Source organism: Amblyomma mixtum, chromosome 8, assembly GCF_055824585.1.
Source record: "Amblyomma mixtum isolate Tamu chromosome 8, ASM5582458v1, whole genome shotgun sequence".
Classification (NCBI taxonomy): Eukaryota; Metazoa; Arthropoda; class Arachnida; order Ixodida; family Ixodidae; genus Amblyomma; species Amblyomma mixtum.
The window spans coordinates 17,596,930-17,614,335 of record NC_143019.1 but is presented as its reverse complement, the minus strand read 5'-3'; the positions used below and the strand labels follow the sequence as shown (position 1 = coordinate 17,614,335).

General features: G+C 45.9%; 1 protein-coding gene and 1 long non-coding RNA gene across 2 annotated transcripts in view; both read left to right on the top strand.

The window, feature by feature from the left end:
* Positions 1-2,349: 2,349 nt before the first annotated feature.
* On the top strand, positions 2,350-9,980 carry LOC149331533 (uncharacterized). The gene is made up of 4 exons (XR_016284850.1): positions 2,350-2,430; positions 2,544-2,690; positions 3,999-4,082; positions 9,916-9,980. It is a non-coding gene; the product is annotated as an uncharacterized LOC149331533 (long non-coding RNA).
* Positions 9,981-10,402: 422 nt separating this feature from the next.
* The window catches only part of LOC149331532 (neprilysin-1-like), a 32,712-nt gene continuing 25,708 nt past the window's right edge, over positions 10,403-17,406 (top strand). Inside the window, exons 1-4 of the mRNA XM_089557360.1 lie at positions 10,403-10,415; positions 11,128-11,220; positions 13,682-13,992; positions 16,922-17,062. Of these exons, the coding sequence (XP_089413486.1) occupies positions 10,403-10,415; positions 11,128-11,220; positions 13,682-13,992; positions 16,922-17,062 (558 nt within the window). The remainder of the gene's footprint in view (positions 10,416-11,127; positions 11,221-13,681; positions 13,993-16,921; positions 17,063-17,406) is intronic.

Here is a 17,406-nt window from a genome sequence, read left to right as displayed (position 1 = left end):
CTGTTCTGGTTCGTACCGCCAACCACAATGAGTGCTCGCCCTCCGAGTCTTCGGAGTCTCGCAACTACGCGTCTGCTGTGGCGACAACGCTCGCTGCGACAAATTCTGCATCCTCATCAAAGCCTCCTGCTCAGCACCAAAGTATTAATCTGCCACGCCAGCCAAAAGTGGTGAGCCAGCCATCTCGGCCTCGAGCGACATTTGGCGCAGCTAAGCAGTCCATGCTTGAACAGCGTCCAAATTAGCGGCATAGAAAATTATATTTGTTTCTCGCCTGGATGGACTACAACAGTGTCAGCCATACAGGAACTTTTGGCAGATGTAGTAGGTAACAAGGTTGTCACGTGTACAAAACTGAAAACGAGGTACGATACGTATTGCTCCTTCTATGTGTCTCTGGATGAGTATTTGCTCAGCTTGTGTTTTTCGCCCTTTGTATGGAAAACTGTGGCCCTCACGGCGCTTTGATGATCCAAGTGGTGATTTAGCCACGCCCGAAAATGGCACCGGAAACAAAGCTTTATTATCAAAACACGAGAGGGCTCCGAACGAAAAGGGAAGCCCCCTTCGCGAATGCATATCAATGTGAGTACGATATTATATGCGTAACGGAAACGTGGCTAAACTCATCGTGTGCAAGTGCCTCTTATTTGTCGAATAATTATGCCGTTTTCAGAGTTGACATAATGTATAGCAGATTGTAGAGCAGGTTTATAAACAACCGATCCAGTTTATTGTAGCCATAGAGTTTCTTACTATTACCTAGAGGGAAAGCTGGCGGCGCTGCGCTTCAGCCACCATGGACGCTCAAAGCATCATGGGGCGGTGAGCTACTTGTTGCGAGACAGTCGTAGTTTTTTTGGAAACACAGAGTGGGGCTACTAAGATATTCAATTCCAAAAACGCTGTTCGCGTGTGCGCAGACGACTTTCGCGCGAACACAGTGTGCAAAAGTCATAGTAGTGAAAACGCGATGACTCACGACGCCAATAAAAGGTTCTACTCTTCCGAAATGCCATTAAAAAAACCTCTTAAAGTACCTAAGCAACAAAATTTTTTTTGAAAACATATTTACTTTTAAAAGTGCGCTTGTTAATTACGAAATATTTGTTTTTGTAGTGTTCATCACTTGGCCAATAGGAAAGCTAGTCATCTCTTATTTTGGGCAAACTTTTCACTTAAATGCTTTCCTGCTCGTTTGTTGCAATCATTAGACAAGATATTGAATATTAGGACATTCGTAGTTATCGAACAGCTTTATTTTTCTATTATTTTTTGGCCAAAAGTTGAAGTTCCGCAACAAGTAGCTCACCGCCCCATGATGCTTTGAGCGCCCATGGTGGCTGAAGTGGTCTCGAGGGGTCGCCATGCAAACTCCCATAGACGGGCCGCCAGCTTTCCCTCTAGGTAATAGTAAGAAACTCTATGATTGTAGCATCGTATCTCCTACGGGGTCCTTTTTTCCGGCATGTAAAGAAAGCCCGCGAAATATGAAAAACTGCCACGTGACTGCGCTCGCAGCGCTCTCAACGGCACTTCGAGCAAACGGAGCGTGCCCGCGGACCGTGGCGAAGTGAACGGCCGGCGCTCTTAGCATCACCTTGACAGCGCGTTAGCACTTTCCGCAGCGGCGGGGTGGCCGTTCACTTCGCCACGGTCAGCGGGCACGCTCCGTTTGCTCGAAGCGCCGTTGAGAGCGCTGCAACATGATAGCGCACGAGCGCAGTCACTAGGTAGTTTTTCATATTTTGCGGGCTTTCTTTAGATGCCGGGAAAAAGGACCCCGTAGGAGATACGATGCTACAATAAACTGGATCGGTTGTTTCTAAACCTGCTCTACAACCTAATGTAACTGTCTTGGCACTAAAATAAATATTTGAAAATTTGCATAATTCATCTTAGTTAATTAACTATTTAAGCGCAATAAAAAATATTCAGAGGAGCGCCACATGATGGCGAACCATATAGCATTGGTTTCAGCGGGCTGCGGTTTGCCGCTTTTTTTTAATCCTTGCTTCAAGTTACGTGAAACACCCTGTATAACGAAAAGGAAGAGGATTCTATGAATAGGAAGTAGACCTCTTTTCGAGTGATGAAGAAGAAGAGATAGCCTTGTTCGTTGCCGTCCAAAAAGAAAATTTTATTTTATTCCTGGTATATCTAATTTGTTTGTTTATTGAAGAATTTTAACAATTCACACATATTTCCTAATTTCAATCATTGTACTATTCTACTTAGTTTTTTTTTCCCACACTTATACCTCCTTGGCATTCACCAACGTACCTTGGCCAATCCCCCCACGTGGGTATGTGTCATTTTCATGCAGAGAAGAAGAAGAAGAAGTTCGTTGCCGAGCGAGTCTTGTTTCTGCCTGAGTCCTAAGATTCAGGCGACGTGCACCAGCATTTGCGGCCGCAGGAATCATTCAAGGTGCGGAGTGAAGACTGTGCCATGTGCCTCGCTATAAGGGGGGCATTGGGCGAACGTTGAGCTGCGCGATAAACGCGGCGTACAAGCCAGCTGAGCCATCTTTTTTATCGCAGGGAATCGCTACCACTCGCTGTCATCACTTCCCCAGCCTTATCCAGCCCCTGTCCCAGAGCACGCAGCGTTCCCCCTCCGACCTCCGGGCGCTGGTCATTTCATGGCCGTTCCCTCAACGCCGCGCCCTTATTCTGTCACCCCCTCAGGTAAGTACAGCACCTGCGAGTGAATTGCGAATGCTGACATACTTCCCATACAGCTTCCTAGTTTCTTACGCTCCTTACGTTAGCGCCCTCAAGCTATACGCATGAAAGGAGATTATTTGTTGTATTTTTTGTAACGAACGCTACACTACTATAGCTGGGACGAATTTCTCCGTGAGCCTCCGATTAACCTTGAAACGACCTTGAGATAAGCCATGGCTAGTGTTGCTATGCACATATACCTAACCATATGCGACCCACTTAATGGACCACCTTCGACCTTCAACTTTGATGTTCAACTTTGATGTTCAACTTTGACCTTGGTGTTTGACCTTGGTATTTGACCTTGGTATTTGACCTTGAACTTTGATTTGAACTTTGACACTGAATTTTAACTTTGCAAGTTGTCGGCAGAGAAGTAAGAAAGCCATGTGGTTATCACGTTGTGTCACGTGATTCAAATCATAATTGTGATGTAAGGTATGGGGTATATATAACCAGAGCAGTGCGCAACTGAACATAGATCAGTCTTTGCCTCCATGAAAACAATCAGTGAAGAATAAGCGGCTGTGAAGGGTAGAATTAAGAGACAATAAAAGATTTACCAAAGATAAACCATGTTTAACCATGCTTATGTTGCTTTCGTTACGTGAAACTCTATTCGGCAGCGTTGAACCGCTGCCTAGTTTATTTGTACTGTAGCACGCAAAAGCAGCACCTGCGGTTGCGCACGACACTGTCAAAAATGTAGGCTTTCTCTGAAGTTTTTCTGAGGAAAGTCTTGGTGCCCCGAAATATGCTTTTGCGAGTTTCACGAGTTCTCTTGTAAATCTGTCATTTGAACACCTGACGATTTCCGAGGTAAATGTCCCATAAGTGTAGAATGCAAATACACTAAGCTCTCTTTTTCCACCTATTTAATAAATGTGATAGTGCTGATTACATCGCGTACATGGTAGTGCGTTTAGATTTATGATTCTGGTGTGGTTTCGTCTCTTGGACTCAGGTGTTGTCAGCCTTATTATGTGGGTCACTTGGCGTGTACTATTTCCAGCAGTGGAGCATATAGCTACGAAAGATTTTTTTAGAGCGGCCTCACAACCGGCGATTACCTCTTCGGTGCTGCTTTTGTACGAAAAACCTAGTGGCTTTTTTTTCACTCTTTTCTGGGCTCTGTCATGATGAAATCAAGTTTTGAAGGTGCACACCTTAGTCAGTGTAAACAATTTTACGTCATTCATTAATGTTTTCGTTCTTTCATTATGCATATTTAGTTTTTTCCCTGCTTGCACTGTTTGTTTCCTGTTCCAGTGGATGCGCTGCAGATTACATCCGATGTGCCACTCATCCCCAGCCACCACCAAAAATACGTTCCGGTAAAGCCCATAACTGCGTGTAAGTATGAAAGGCAATTGCATGAGGACATCTATTCCTGTCAAGAGGTATTAAAGCTCTGCGTACACACTCAGTATCGCTTGTCGTCTAATGCTCTTATCAAAGATCTGAAAAGTACCCTCGAGATGTAGACTCTGGCTTCATGTTGGCATTTGCCTTGGCTGGTGTTTTTATACGTGGAATACACCCGGTTGTTAAAAGGCCCTTTTGGTATTAACTTATGGTCCTTCGACAGCTTTTTCACCTCTCACAAATCTAGCCGAAAAGTTAACGTGAGGTCGAAGACAGGGACAGTCGTGTAACACGCAAAAACGAAGCGGAGAATTTCCCTCAAAAGCAGGCTTATTCTCGTGACGTCGCGGTAAATAGTTTTGCACATCTTAGCCACCTGTTATGCCACCCTAGAATGTCCATGCCAGTGTTGACAGCAATATCATGGCAATAGGTCGCTGCCAATGGGCAAGGGCATTCCTTTAAGTGGAAATAGCCTCTTGATTCTTGAATTTGATGCACTATACAGGTGACAGCGTCGATTATGGTCATGAGACGACCGCCCAGCCACCTGAAGCCACTGAGGAATCATTGCACTTGGAGAGATATTGATGGGCTATAGGAGTGGCGCGAAAATAGCTCAATGCAGTTGAACAAGAAATATTTGGGTTTTGTGGTACAAGTTATTAATTGCTGCTAGAGGACGGTAAAAACGCAAATTTAGCCGAAATTTATTCGTCTACTTAGCGCGTTTGCGCACGTTCTAAAAAAACGAAAAGTGGTTCTCTAATATGCTTAGTCTGACATGCATAGGTCGGCCAACTCAACTCATGACTCGACTCCCTCGGGCTCACTCAGTCTCATCTCGGATCATGATCTGAGTCGTGAGTGAGTCCGGACTCACATTGAGAACATGATCTCAGTCGTTAGTGAGACTGGAATCCCATTCAGATCATGATCTAAGTCGTGAGCTCACATTCAGATCATGATCTGAGTTGTGTGAGTTGGGACTTACATTCAGATCATGATGAGAGAAGCCAACAGCCACAGAAGCCAAGGGGCACAGGGGATTTTTTTTCTAATTTATTTATTTTGTGCTGTTGTTCGGTTTTGAATATTACTGAATATGTCATCGATTAAAGCTAATTGATTAGAAAAGCAGAAGAAAAAACAACCACATGCCGCCGGTGGGATCCGAACCCACGACCTCCGAATTCCGGTGCTCTACCGCTGAGCTACGGCGACGGCTGTCAAACCTTCTGCTTTCGGGGGTATTTATGTTTACAAATAACCTAACCTTGGGAGTGTTCACCAGCGCCACCCACGCTCTTAAGCGGCGGACGTAGCACGTCCTGAGTTACCACTGAAGTGACGTAGAACGTCATCGAACGGCGAGGGTGGAAGCTGTGTGAGAACCCTCTTATGCTTCCTAAGGCATCAAGGCTGCCAGAACCGAGGCCCTCGTTAAGCAATTAAGCAGACGAGAAAAGGGGAATGAGGGGCTCGTTATAAATATGAGAGAAGCCAACAGCCACAGAAGCCAAGGGGCACAGATCATGATCTTAGTTGTGTGTGAGTTGGGACTTACATTCTATCATGATCTGAGTCGTGTGTGGGCCATGAAATCAAACAAGTCCATGACGTGAGGTTGAACGGTCCCGCGATCCTAAGTGAATCCGTGATGAATGGCGAATAACAACGTCTAATCGCACTAACCACGGCGCCATGAAAATCGGTTGACGCCGTTGGTTGGAGGGTCTCCTTTCAGGGGCATCTGCCACTTCATTCTTCAACTGTGTCCTACTACAGCCTCCCTTCGTGCTGGTTTTCTGTTTTTAACAGCTTTCTCCGCCGCTTCAGAGTGCATCTCCTTCTTTAGTGCGTTAACAGTACTCACCTCTTTCGGCGAAAAAGCCGTGGTCTGTGCGATCATGCGTCCGTGCATGAATATATATTGAGACCTCCACCCTTAAGCGTCCCTCACGCCATAAAATCGCTTAAATGTGTGAAACAACCTTCTATCTAAATTAAACAGGTGCATGATGATGATCAGTGTTCCAGACTAGCATGAATGCCCCGTCCAGGCTGTATACTGATTACTATTATTATGTCTAACCATGTTTCAAGTTGATTGCATACGGATCCTACCCCGTGATAGTCTTTTATTAGTTGCATAAGCAACAGCCTCACCCTGTTCTTCCCTTTGATTCTCGCCTTTCAGCTCCCCCAGACGAGTAAGTCTTCGCTCATTTCTCGATACCTCAACCTTCACGAAAGACACCTTACTTGAAGCCGCGTGCAAGACCACAACCGCAGGCAGCGGTCATTCAATGTGCTGCCTCGAGATGCACGCTAAAGAACCCCAGGTGGTCGAAATTTCCGGAGCCCTCCACTACGGCGTCTCTCATAGCCTTAGTCGCTTTGGGACGTTAAACCCCATAAACCTAAACCTAAACCAACCTAAACCAACCATCGAGATGCTTGCTGTGGCCTTCACATGGCGCAGTAATGGGCAGAGAACTGTCCGAGGAGGCACTATGGGCTAAACATCTTCTCCTTGAGATCTACACGGGACTCCCTCGTCTCGCGGTTAGTCCAATCGCTTACCAGAAGTCGCCTGTGGGGACCAACGGTGGTTGTTACTACCGAAAGGATGAATCATTTAGAGTGTGGGCCCGTTACACATGCTGCGATTTTCGCCGCCGAACGCCACGACTAGAGGAGGCGTCGACACAGCCGTTCACTTCTTGCTATGGTTGAGACTGAATAGCAGGGTTCGGGAGGTTGCTTTGCTGATGAACAATGGAGCTTCGTGAGGTTGTGTCACATGTGGTCCCGTGGCAGTTGCCATCGGAAGCAAGAGCCACGGCAAACGCGAGAAGTACGCAAGAAACCTGCGCGTCGTATCGAACGAATAGTGCGTCTGTTATGTGAAAACATTTGACAAGATAGATAACAGAAGCAAAATATCCTTATAGCGAATGATATACAAAATGAATACTTTTTAGTGCACATGTTCCAATTTCAGTTCAATTTGGTTGTTTTTTTTTTCTATAGCAAGAAACTACTGAGGCCTCAGCTTCCATGTACAGTCCGCAAGACAGTTGCAAACAATCGAGTTTTTAATATTGATTCAGTCAAAATGTAAACTAGAAAAAAGGACGTATATATAGATTACAATAATTATGAACCAAAGCAGCAAAACAGTCATATAACAATGTCTTTTCTGCATAGTTTCTGCACAACACTGTCACATTGTAATGCAATACACAGACTTCAAACAATTAGCAGCAAAATTTATAGATCCCGCACACAAGCTGTAAGCAAATCGCTCGTAGCAGTTTAGGAAGATTGAATATGACTACATATCATTGAATCGCTTTGCGGAAGAAATTAAGTGATGATATAAACATAAATTTTTAAGAACTGTATTCACCTGGTATCTAATGACGCGTAATTAGACGAGATTTAATAAACTAATTTTCTTTGCTTTTTGAAGTGTGTTTGTTGCGCAGGAACTGTCAAGAATGAAGGTATAACGTTTGTTTGTGTATGATCAAAATAATCCAAAGAAATATAACTTATCTGCCTTGAGGACACTATATTTAATGAGCAGAAGCATTGTTGGTGAGTTCTGTGCTAGGCCATTACACCCTGCAAATGCTCTGAGTGCTTTCTCTTTTATATTCATCAGCTTTCGCTAATTGCTCTAGTCGTAGTTCCCCAGATCAGCATGGAGGACCAGATTCTAAAATAATAAAAGTGCACAATATATTGCTATCTTTTGCCAGGCAAGAATAATACGAGTCAATATCTGTTAGGCCGGCTAAGCAATCTGCTCAAACAACAAATAAGTTTCGAAATATGTGTGTTTAATCATAGTGCCTCACTCACTCAAACCCCGAGAAATATATGGCTTGCGATTTTCTTCAGTCTTAGTTTTAAGAAAATTATTGACAAGAATATAGCGCTCAGTGGTGTTAACAAGATTGAAAATGATGTACTAATGTGTTTTGGGAAGATATAAAGATAATCTGTCGCCTGCAACCAGGAGTGGAGATAGATATAAATTCGTCTTTGCTTGTCGCGTGCACAGACTTTAGTCACTGAAAAAATTGTGTCATCGCCGTACATTACTAAGCCAGTTAAATCGGTTATACTAGATAAGCTAGATAGATACCACAGTGTGTGCCTATGCGATGGCTCGCTTTTCTGAATTGTTAGAGTTAATGCGGACATGCTTAAAGCAGTTACTTAAATAACTAGAAAATAGTGCGAAGGAAATCCCGTGAACGTTGTAACAGTCTAACTTAGTAGGAAATGGTTTGCTGAAATTCAAAAGCAAACCAAACGTGTATTTTCTTGTTTCAGGATTATCAATATTTTTCTTTATTATCAGTGCTTCTTCTAATTATCTTTTTTCGAAAAACTGTATTGCGAGTCAGCTATAATGTTCCATTTCGTACAGAAGGTTTGTTCCCAGGAGTTGGTGGCTCAAAAATTTTAGTTAATATAGGCTGAACGTAAATGGATCTATATTTAGTGATTTCGCTTCTGTCGCCACTTTTATACATTGGCCCGTGTACTGTGTGATGTCAGAGGACGTTAAACCACCACAGATGGTCAATTATCCGCAGACCTCCACTACTGCTTCTTTCATGGTCTGAATAGCTTTGGGTGTTAAACGCCATTAAAGAAACTTGAGACACCTTTAGGCCGCGAGCGAACAAAAAATTTTGACCATGAGGTTTTTTATTTGACTTTAAACTTTGTATAGTGACGTGGAGGAGTATTTAGACTATCTCATTAGGTGTCGTTGGGGTGAGTTTCAATGAAGTTGGGCGTTTGTAACGAGGCTTTGGAACTTGGCGCTACAGTCTGGAGTTTCTATATGCTGCTTCCCGTTTTGGACGTTCACGCGAGAGGACATAGACTGGAAGTACAAATGAGTGTTCATGAAATTCTCTACTAAAGTATGCTCTCTCAACATCATAGAACTGAACTTGTCTGTCAGCCTACGACATGCCTAACACACCCACTGACAGCTGAGTCTGAAGAAACATCACAAGTAAAATTGAGGGAAATGAAGAACGGTGTGGATATAAAAATAGAGTAATTTGGAGCTTCCTTAAGCGATTAAATTCTTCTCAAAGCAATAAAAGTACACTAGATGGATCAATAAAATCATGAATTTTGTGGATGGTGTTAACGCACCTTCCGACTACCCACAAAAGTTATCGGCCGCGCATTTTAAGCGGGGTAATCACAAATGATCGCAATTAAGATGGAGACAGCTTGCATCCTGTGGGTGCCTTCAATAAGAAAATATTCCAGAAGTGTCGTAGCAATTTTGTTTGAAATAAAGTCTAGAAGCCTTCGAGTAATCAGTGTTTGAGCTAATTAGTTTGACGCTGGACCACTCAGAGTGCTGCACCAGCCTTCTTCTCACTGACATCTTTCACCATCTGTACTGAAAGTTTTCATGTGCCGAGTTCCATAATTCCATCGTTTCCGTAAGAAATTTTATGGACTCAGTATGGAGCATATGGAATCGGTATGGACTATATGGAAGCACGTATGGAAACTGACGAACTCCATATGACGTCATGTACACTGTATGAAAATCGTATCGAAATTATGTGGAATGCTTATAACTCCCTACACACAAGATATAGATTTCCATAATTTTTTTCATATCTTATGGGCTCCATGTTCTCATAATTACATACGAGTGGCTCATTTCGAACGTTTAAATAGGGTGTCTGCTCTATTATTCTGAGCTTACCATCCCGCGCTATGTTTTGGGAAGTGCGCGTAAAGGTAATTCAAATTACCCACGCAGGGTCAAGGAAAGAAACCTCAAGGCATCAGCCGTCATCTTCTCCCTGATAGCAGTGGGAGTTGTCGGTCTTGCCGGCTTCGTCACTATTGAAATGACACGCGGCGGTAAGAACGCTGTATGAATTCCAGCGAATTTATAGATGCCTGCCAACACCCCACCCTACCCTCCCACAAACTCTCAAAAGCAATCTCGCGGTGTCCACTGTACCGCACAGGCCCAATCATTGAAATTCGAAAGGAATGGGGAAGTGTACACCCTTTATGATAAATAAGGGCAAAGGATTCGTTGAAATACTGAATGTGGCCAGGATCATATGTCGATGAACTTTGCAATGGTTTCCGTATAACCGCACTTGCGTTTATTAATTTCAGTAATTCACTGAGTACATCGATGACTCTAGGAATCGCGGGGGCCTAGTTCTCAGTGCGGATAATGTAAAGCGCTAACGCGTATATCGGGGCGAAAATTCTCGACGACACTCCGTGCAATGGCTCTGTGGGGTGAGCTGTAGGCTACGCAGTGGCTGCCACTCGTCGCATTGCTCAGGTTACGGGTTTGCTCAAAATTCCGCCCGTCTCCCTGAAATGCCCCAATAAACTAGCCAATAGCAGGCGACGTTGGGGTACATTCGTCTCTTACGATCTGCTTGGCGATATAAGTGAAATCATAAAACTTAACGTACATGCAAAAGGAGGATATTTCACGTTACTTTATTTTCCTTCGTGCTCTTTAAAGACTTAAAAACGAGCTACCATTTCAGGTGTCCCTATGTGATGAAGCTCCGTAACTGAACATTGATGCGGCCACAGCCGGCCAACACTGTTGAAACGTGGTGCTATGGCGCCAGTTCTGGTCACTTCGTGCTAGTGTGCTAGTGGCAGTGGTAGGCGGCGGCCACTGCCATAGTACGTCGCGTCGCGAAGTCCATCGCTTCATGCGGTTACCGCATAACTCACCGCTGATGTCAATGGCGCCTGTACTGCATAGCCGTGCTCGTGTAGCAGTGTTCCCAGCAAGGAAACCGCGGTGATAATCATACGCCGGATAGAACCGCTTTCGTGAAGGTCACTGAAAGGTCAACGATCAACTTAAGGCCCGAAACTTCACGGCTTTGGTTGAGTAAAACAGCCCACACAGCGAAGCCGTTCGTTGTTTTAGTGTGCTATAGCTTCGCAGACACGTAATGTCCCGTTACGGCGGATGATGTCGCAGATTCCGACCGCACCAACGACGACACTGACGTCGAGGCCACCGGGAGCAACGAGGCAAACCACAACGACGATGCAGACGACAACGGGGGAAACGGTAATCACTCATCTAGAAAGAAAAGGTGGAGAAAAACAGGAGGCAACGCATCCAGGCGAACCCGCAGAAGACCAGTTGTCCCCGCGGCTCGCACATCTCCTCCATTCTGCGCATAAAGCGTATAGCCCTGATAGATAGGTCATAAGGAAAAGGGGGAGTTGTCATAGTTTATGGGTGGGGTCCTTATTCCAGAGTTGCACTGGCTTGAGTTGCACTGCGGCCCTGTTGGGTGAGGGCCCGTTGGCCCTCCAGGTTATCAGTGGTCAGCAGCGCCTCCTACCGCTCAAAAGTGTTTTCCGTCTGTAGAGTGTTCGGTTTGGGTCCATATCCCTATGAAATGTGGAAGAGTGCCTGGCACCTGGGGCAAGTGTCCGTGTATAATGTTGGGTGTATGAGATGTAGTATATGGATGTTTGGAAATGTGTTCGTCTCTATCTGTCATCAAGAGACGGCCTCTGGGGTGTGTAATTTCGTACGAGGTAAGGGTCATAACGAGGAGATTTGCTGTGTTGGTAGGGTTTCTTATAGCAGTGAGCCCCAATGCGAAACACTGCCGAGAGCTGACTTCAACATAGGCCTATTACACAGAGCGTAGAAAAGCGTGTAGAGGAGGCGCGCTTCGGGTAGTATATTATCAACGGACGCTGGAAATTAATGTAATAGAGAAGGCAGTATACTCCAGTTCCTCATTGCACTATTTGTTGGCCTGATCGATAGCTGTCAAATTCGCATTCATTTAAATCTGAGTTGTCATCCCTAATACGTGTTTAATTAATAAGATCAGGAAATCCGGTCGTGGCTTAAGTCGAATTATAAAGTTTTCCCTCAACACATAAAAGCATTTAGGCAGAGGATTTCTTGCCGCTCCACTTGGTGCGGTGGTTCGTAACATCATCCTGTTCGCTAACATGCTGGGGTTGTTTAGTGTGCCATGACTACTCGCTAAATTATTTTATTTTTTGAATTCTGCTTTGTTATACCGTGTGGGCTTTCAATAGCGGAGATGAATACATTCTCCCCACTTAACCGCGGCTGACACATTTCAAAACCGCCCAGACCCCACCCCGTGATCGCGTACGCTACCGAGCACATGCCTACCTCGGTGGGCCTTGCTCTGAGGGAACAAAGGAACGACACTCTAGCTGACAGAAACAGGTATATATTACAACAAAAATAACACCAGCTAGCAACAAAATGCGCTTAGGAATCGAGATCGTCTGGCTCACCAGCACGGTTACGAGCCAATGATCGCCCACGCTAGGGCAAGGAAAATACTCCACGACCGGACGGGACGAGATGCGGGAGAACGTTCTCTCTCACGGCCTCGCTCCGCTGGCGGAGAGCGGAGCGCCGCGCCTAAACGTCAGCGCGCGTCAAGATACCCAGCCGAAGAGAGAGTTGTCTCCCTCTCGCACGAGCGCAGCAATCACGGCATCCGTGGTGCTCGTATCGCTGCGACGCCGGCGCCTTCCCTTATTGGTTAAGGTAACTAGGGAAGACGCATCACGGGGAAGCAAACCGCAGGGGACGAGCGGATCCCCACAACCGTTATACCACTTAGAAGATTAGAGAACTGATTACCTGAGTGGTTTGCGCCCGCCGTGCCGGCCTATCTCCTCCACCCTCTCCTTGTCTCTGATTGACCGCCGTGCCACTGGCGTCCGCTGACTCCACTCCACCGATGCTTATCAGCACCGCTATCTCCTCCGCTTGCTACGCCTCCGCTTCTAGACTTCTCGGACTACACCGACAGACACCATTTTCCGACATGCGGGTTGTAATGATACGCATTAAATTGTAGCATTGATGATTTTTCTTGTTATCGTTAATTGCTCTATTCTAACTCGTTCAACTCTGCTACGTCGGCGGTGCCACCTGCCACTTCACACCTGCCTCAGTAGGCAGTTGGCAAAATGGAGAGTGGTAACCCTCCTCACCACTTCTAGAGCAAAGAACGGAGAGGGAAGAGGAAGAGAGGGTGAGAGACAACGAAGAGACCAGCGGCTTTAACATCGGCCTCTGCAGGGGGAAGTGGTGGGTTCGCGAACCACCGACCCCCGCTGCAGAATATCACCGTAGTGCTGGCTCTATCCGCGTTCACCTCGGGCTCTCTCAATTATCTTTGAAGCCAGCGTTACACACTTAGAACCGTTCTCTTATTCTCAGTGCCAAAGCACTACTTCACTAGCAAAGCTGAAAAATTCCGGGGCCGGTGTGAAACCTCAACCTTCGTACCTTGGGCCTGGCCTTTAACCTTGAATTTTGACCTTTATCTTGCAAGCGGTTTGGTGCTTGCCTGAAGTGCTTTCGCACGATCTGCTAAGTTTAACTACTTCGGTAGTCATATATCCGATCTATAACCAAACGAGCCCCTCCTATCCTTACGCATGTCCTCCAAACCACTATGTGGCCGTGTTTTGTGCTAGTTCTCTATGGCTTGTTCTTTTTTCTACCTCCTCAGCCTACACGACACCGACAGCTTTGCCGCAGCCCGTGGTACCTGACCGGATGACGACCCCCAGCACCAAACGAACCAAACAAACCAAGCGAACGACTACCACCAGAAGAAAGACCAGTACTCTTGAGTCGACTTCCGGAGAAACTAGCACTACACAAAGTGAGCAGGAGTCTTCAGAACCGCCCATTTCGGCCGGCGATTTGGTTGCCGCAAAGTTGATCAACGCCTCGCTGAATTGGAGCTACAACCCGTGCGACGACTTCTACGCATTCGTGTGCAGTAGATTCGAAGGGGATGTTGACGCCATAGTAGAGGTGAGTAGTCTCTCGGCTCGCTGTTCTTGGAAAGGCATGCGCTCCCGAAGCAATAAGAAAAAACTGAGTTTAGAGAGAATCTCAGCTGATCCAAGCCTTCCTTAACCGATGTTACCGAAACTTACCAAAAAAAGGTGAGTTTTGAAGCTACTGCTATATAACTAATACATGGCACCAACTAGACTGCCAAAACTAAAAACATTGCCTCCACCTATACTAACTTAACACAGCAAGAATAAAAGCAATAACTCAGGAATAATAACCTTGCAACCATACAACAGTAACCGAACAATAACCATACAGACTACGCTTTACGAAAAGAAAGTGTGGTGATCACTGTTGTGGTAATACTCTCTCAAGAAAGAGAATCGAAACAATTACAAAAGCACGATGGCTCACAAAAATTGCTGAATGCTTTGTGCAATGCTTTTTGTCATTTAAAACAGCACTGTTCGACGAATTGGTGAATTAAGCGCCCTTCAGGCCAACCTTTATAGAGAAAACATGTGCTGAATGTTTGCTTTTGTTCTTGCGAAAAACCTAGCGTGGCACGTTGGAGAAAATTGTTACACTGACCTTCATGCGAGACAGGTGTGAACACCCACGACGCACACCTCCATCCGCCTAAGCTCAGCAACTTTTTTTTTAATTATAGGAGAGGCTGAAAGGGCGGTGCGTAGGTAACTGTGCCACTCCGCAGATAGTGCAACCGTCGGACGGCCTCGCCATAGGGTACAATGCCTTCTTAGGGTGGCGCTGCGGACGTCAGCGAACAGCGCCCTCAGTGAGAGAAACCGCATTTTCGACCGGGCAGGCAGTTCGAGAACGACTAGCTCCCGTAAAGTTGACCTACCGTCTTTGACGAAAGTAACCGGGCAACGGTGGTTAGTTTCTTAGGCGCGTAGTGAAGCACTTAACGGCAGCCCTTAAGCTCTGCATGATTCTGCGTAAAGTAAGGTGAACCGTTTTCCTCGCGTTTTGAAACCTTTTTGGTCATCAGGGGTGCCTTAAAGGCCCCGTTATATGCTTGAGAATCAAAATATTGCTCGGTTACTATTGGCGAAGGAGGTACAGTCTTTGTCAAAAGTAACCAGGCTGCATGGTTTGCTTATAGCTGGTATAGTGGAGCCCTTGTGACTTTCCTAAAGACCAAGAGTTGTTGGAAGGTAAGAAGACCCGCAGTCCTCACCTTTAACGACTATTTCAGCTTCAGGGAAGCTAGGGCTCTACTGTACGAGCTAAAAGCAAGCCATGCAGCCTGGTTACTTTTGACAAAGACTGTACGTGTCTGCATGCGGAGGAAACCTACCTCTCGAGTGCGACCGCGCCTTTCTCGCGATCGTTTGGACGCCGTCATGTGTGTAATGGTCAGAGGGACCGAGAGACAATGTTTAAGCTCCCGTCACTGGTGTAGATATAAAAAGGATATACTGCGGATATACTGTGTGGATACACTGTGGACCCACGGAGCGATTTTCTCGAGGGGCAGTTCGTGTACGCGGCGTTAAACAAACCACACAAAAGTGAGCTGTTCTGGACAGTTCCATTTTATGTCTTCACTGAATGACCACCAGGAATACGAAGTGCAAACTGATTTTTTCCTACCTTCATGGTGTAATCGTTCGATTTTCTGTGCTTACGTCCACCATGTGGGCTGGTCACACCTTTGTGTTACTTTTTCTCTTCTCTTTCCGCGGTGCTTCAGTGATTTTGGCGCTAGGCTGCCGATCCCAAGGTAACGGGGTCGAATTTCGCTTTATTTTATATAGGCAGAACGTGAAAACGCAGATCGCAATGTCGGTGCGCTTTAACGAATGCAACACGGCCTTACGGCTGGTATGACCAATGTGGTAACGCGTTGCCGTTAACACCATTGCCGTACTTGAGCGACCGCTGCTGCCGTACGGCCGTTGTTCCCGTAGTTAACATATTTACGGTACGAACTGTTGCAAAAAAAAAAATCCTTTTACTGCAGCGCCTCTCATAGCCAATGTACAGCTCTAGCAAGACAACATGCAATATTCTAATGCGAAAGCATTATGTCTTATTAGCACAAAATTCGCCGTCTGCTGCCGTCCATGGCACGGAATTCCTCAGTGACGTCCCCAAGCTCTCGCATGACGTCAGCAGTAGACCATAAGGCTGCAGCAAAGAAGTAAATAATTTCTCCCAAAAGTGCGAGGCGATCACGCCACAAATCGGTCGCAAAGCGCATTGAATTTAGGCGAAAAATGGTGAACCTACAGCGTTTGCGTTTCCTTGCGACTGTATGCTATAATGAATAGGCGTGTCATTAGAAATGAAGGAATTTTTATTGCGGCGAAAGCAACACTACGCCAGCCAGCTAGGCTCGTCGCGTGGTCGCACTTCCGCCGTATGCCGTAGCCCACGAACGACCTTGAGCCGCCGTTGCCTAGCAACGCCGCAGCGGCCCTCCAACAGATGGCGCCGCCGTCGACGCCGCTGCCCTCCCCACTCGCTCCACCAGATGTGCTCCGCTGGGGTAGAGGGAGAGGAGGTGTCGCCTCGCGGGGGGCATATATGTATATGCGCTTCGCCTCAGTGAATCCTAGTCGTTATGAAGAGCACGAAAGAGAGGCAACAACGAAAGAACGAAGCGAGGAAGAGACAACGCCCTCAATTGCTTTCGCAATTCAACTCGGGTTAACCAGAGCTAAACCACAGCCGACTTTTGAATCCCGCAACAGACGTCACGATGAGACTATGTTTTCGTATTCAAAGCATGGAAGCAGTCTTAAGTGCCCTTCGTAATTTTGTTTAGTGCGTGCATGTTTGCCTTTTCATCTCGTCCAACTCTTGCTTGTTGCTGTGAAACGAATACTCTCCACAAAATGTCCAAAACCTCTTCTCGTAGAAACAAATTCCCATTCGCATGTTCATACTCCTTCTCTTGTCGTCCACTTAACAGCTGACCAATGACACGAGGCGAGGAATCAGAGAAATCCTTTCCACCACTGTCATCCCACACAGCGGTCAAAGTGCCTCGGAAAAGGCGGCGGGCTTGTACCAGGCCTGTGTCCGTCTAGGCTCCAACAGGAAAAATTCTGAGGTACGCGTGGCCCTCTCTTCGGAGGGGGAAGAGGATAGAACATTTGTCTTATTGTTGAAAAACTTCACGAAGATCAAGTTCTAAATGCAAAAGCCAAAGTCCTCCGAATAAAGTGGCGGCAAAATGGGAGGTCATTTTCAATTATTTGCATTAACATTTGGAAGTAAAAAGCTGTTTCTTCCTGCAAACCTAGTAACATAATTGTTATTAAGCGTATAGCAGATTAATCACTCAGAAAGATTTAGTGCTTCCGTTATTCGCCAAATCAACCCAATTCGAACGTGATCATGAAACAGATGGCAAACTGAGGTGATGTTATCTCGTAACAAGGAAACAGCATTGGT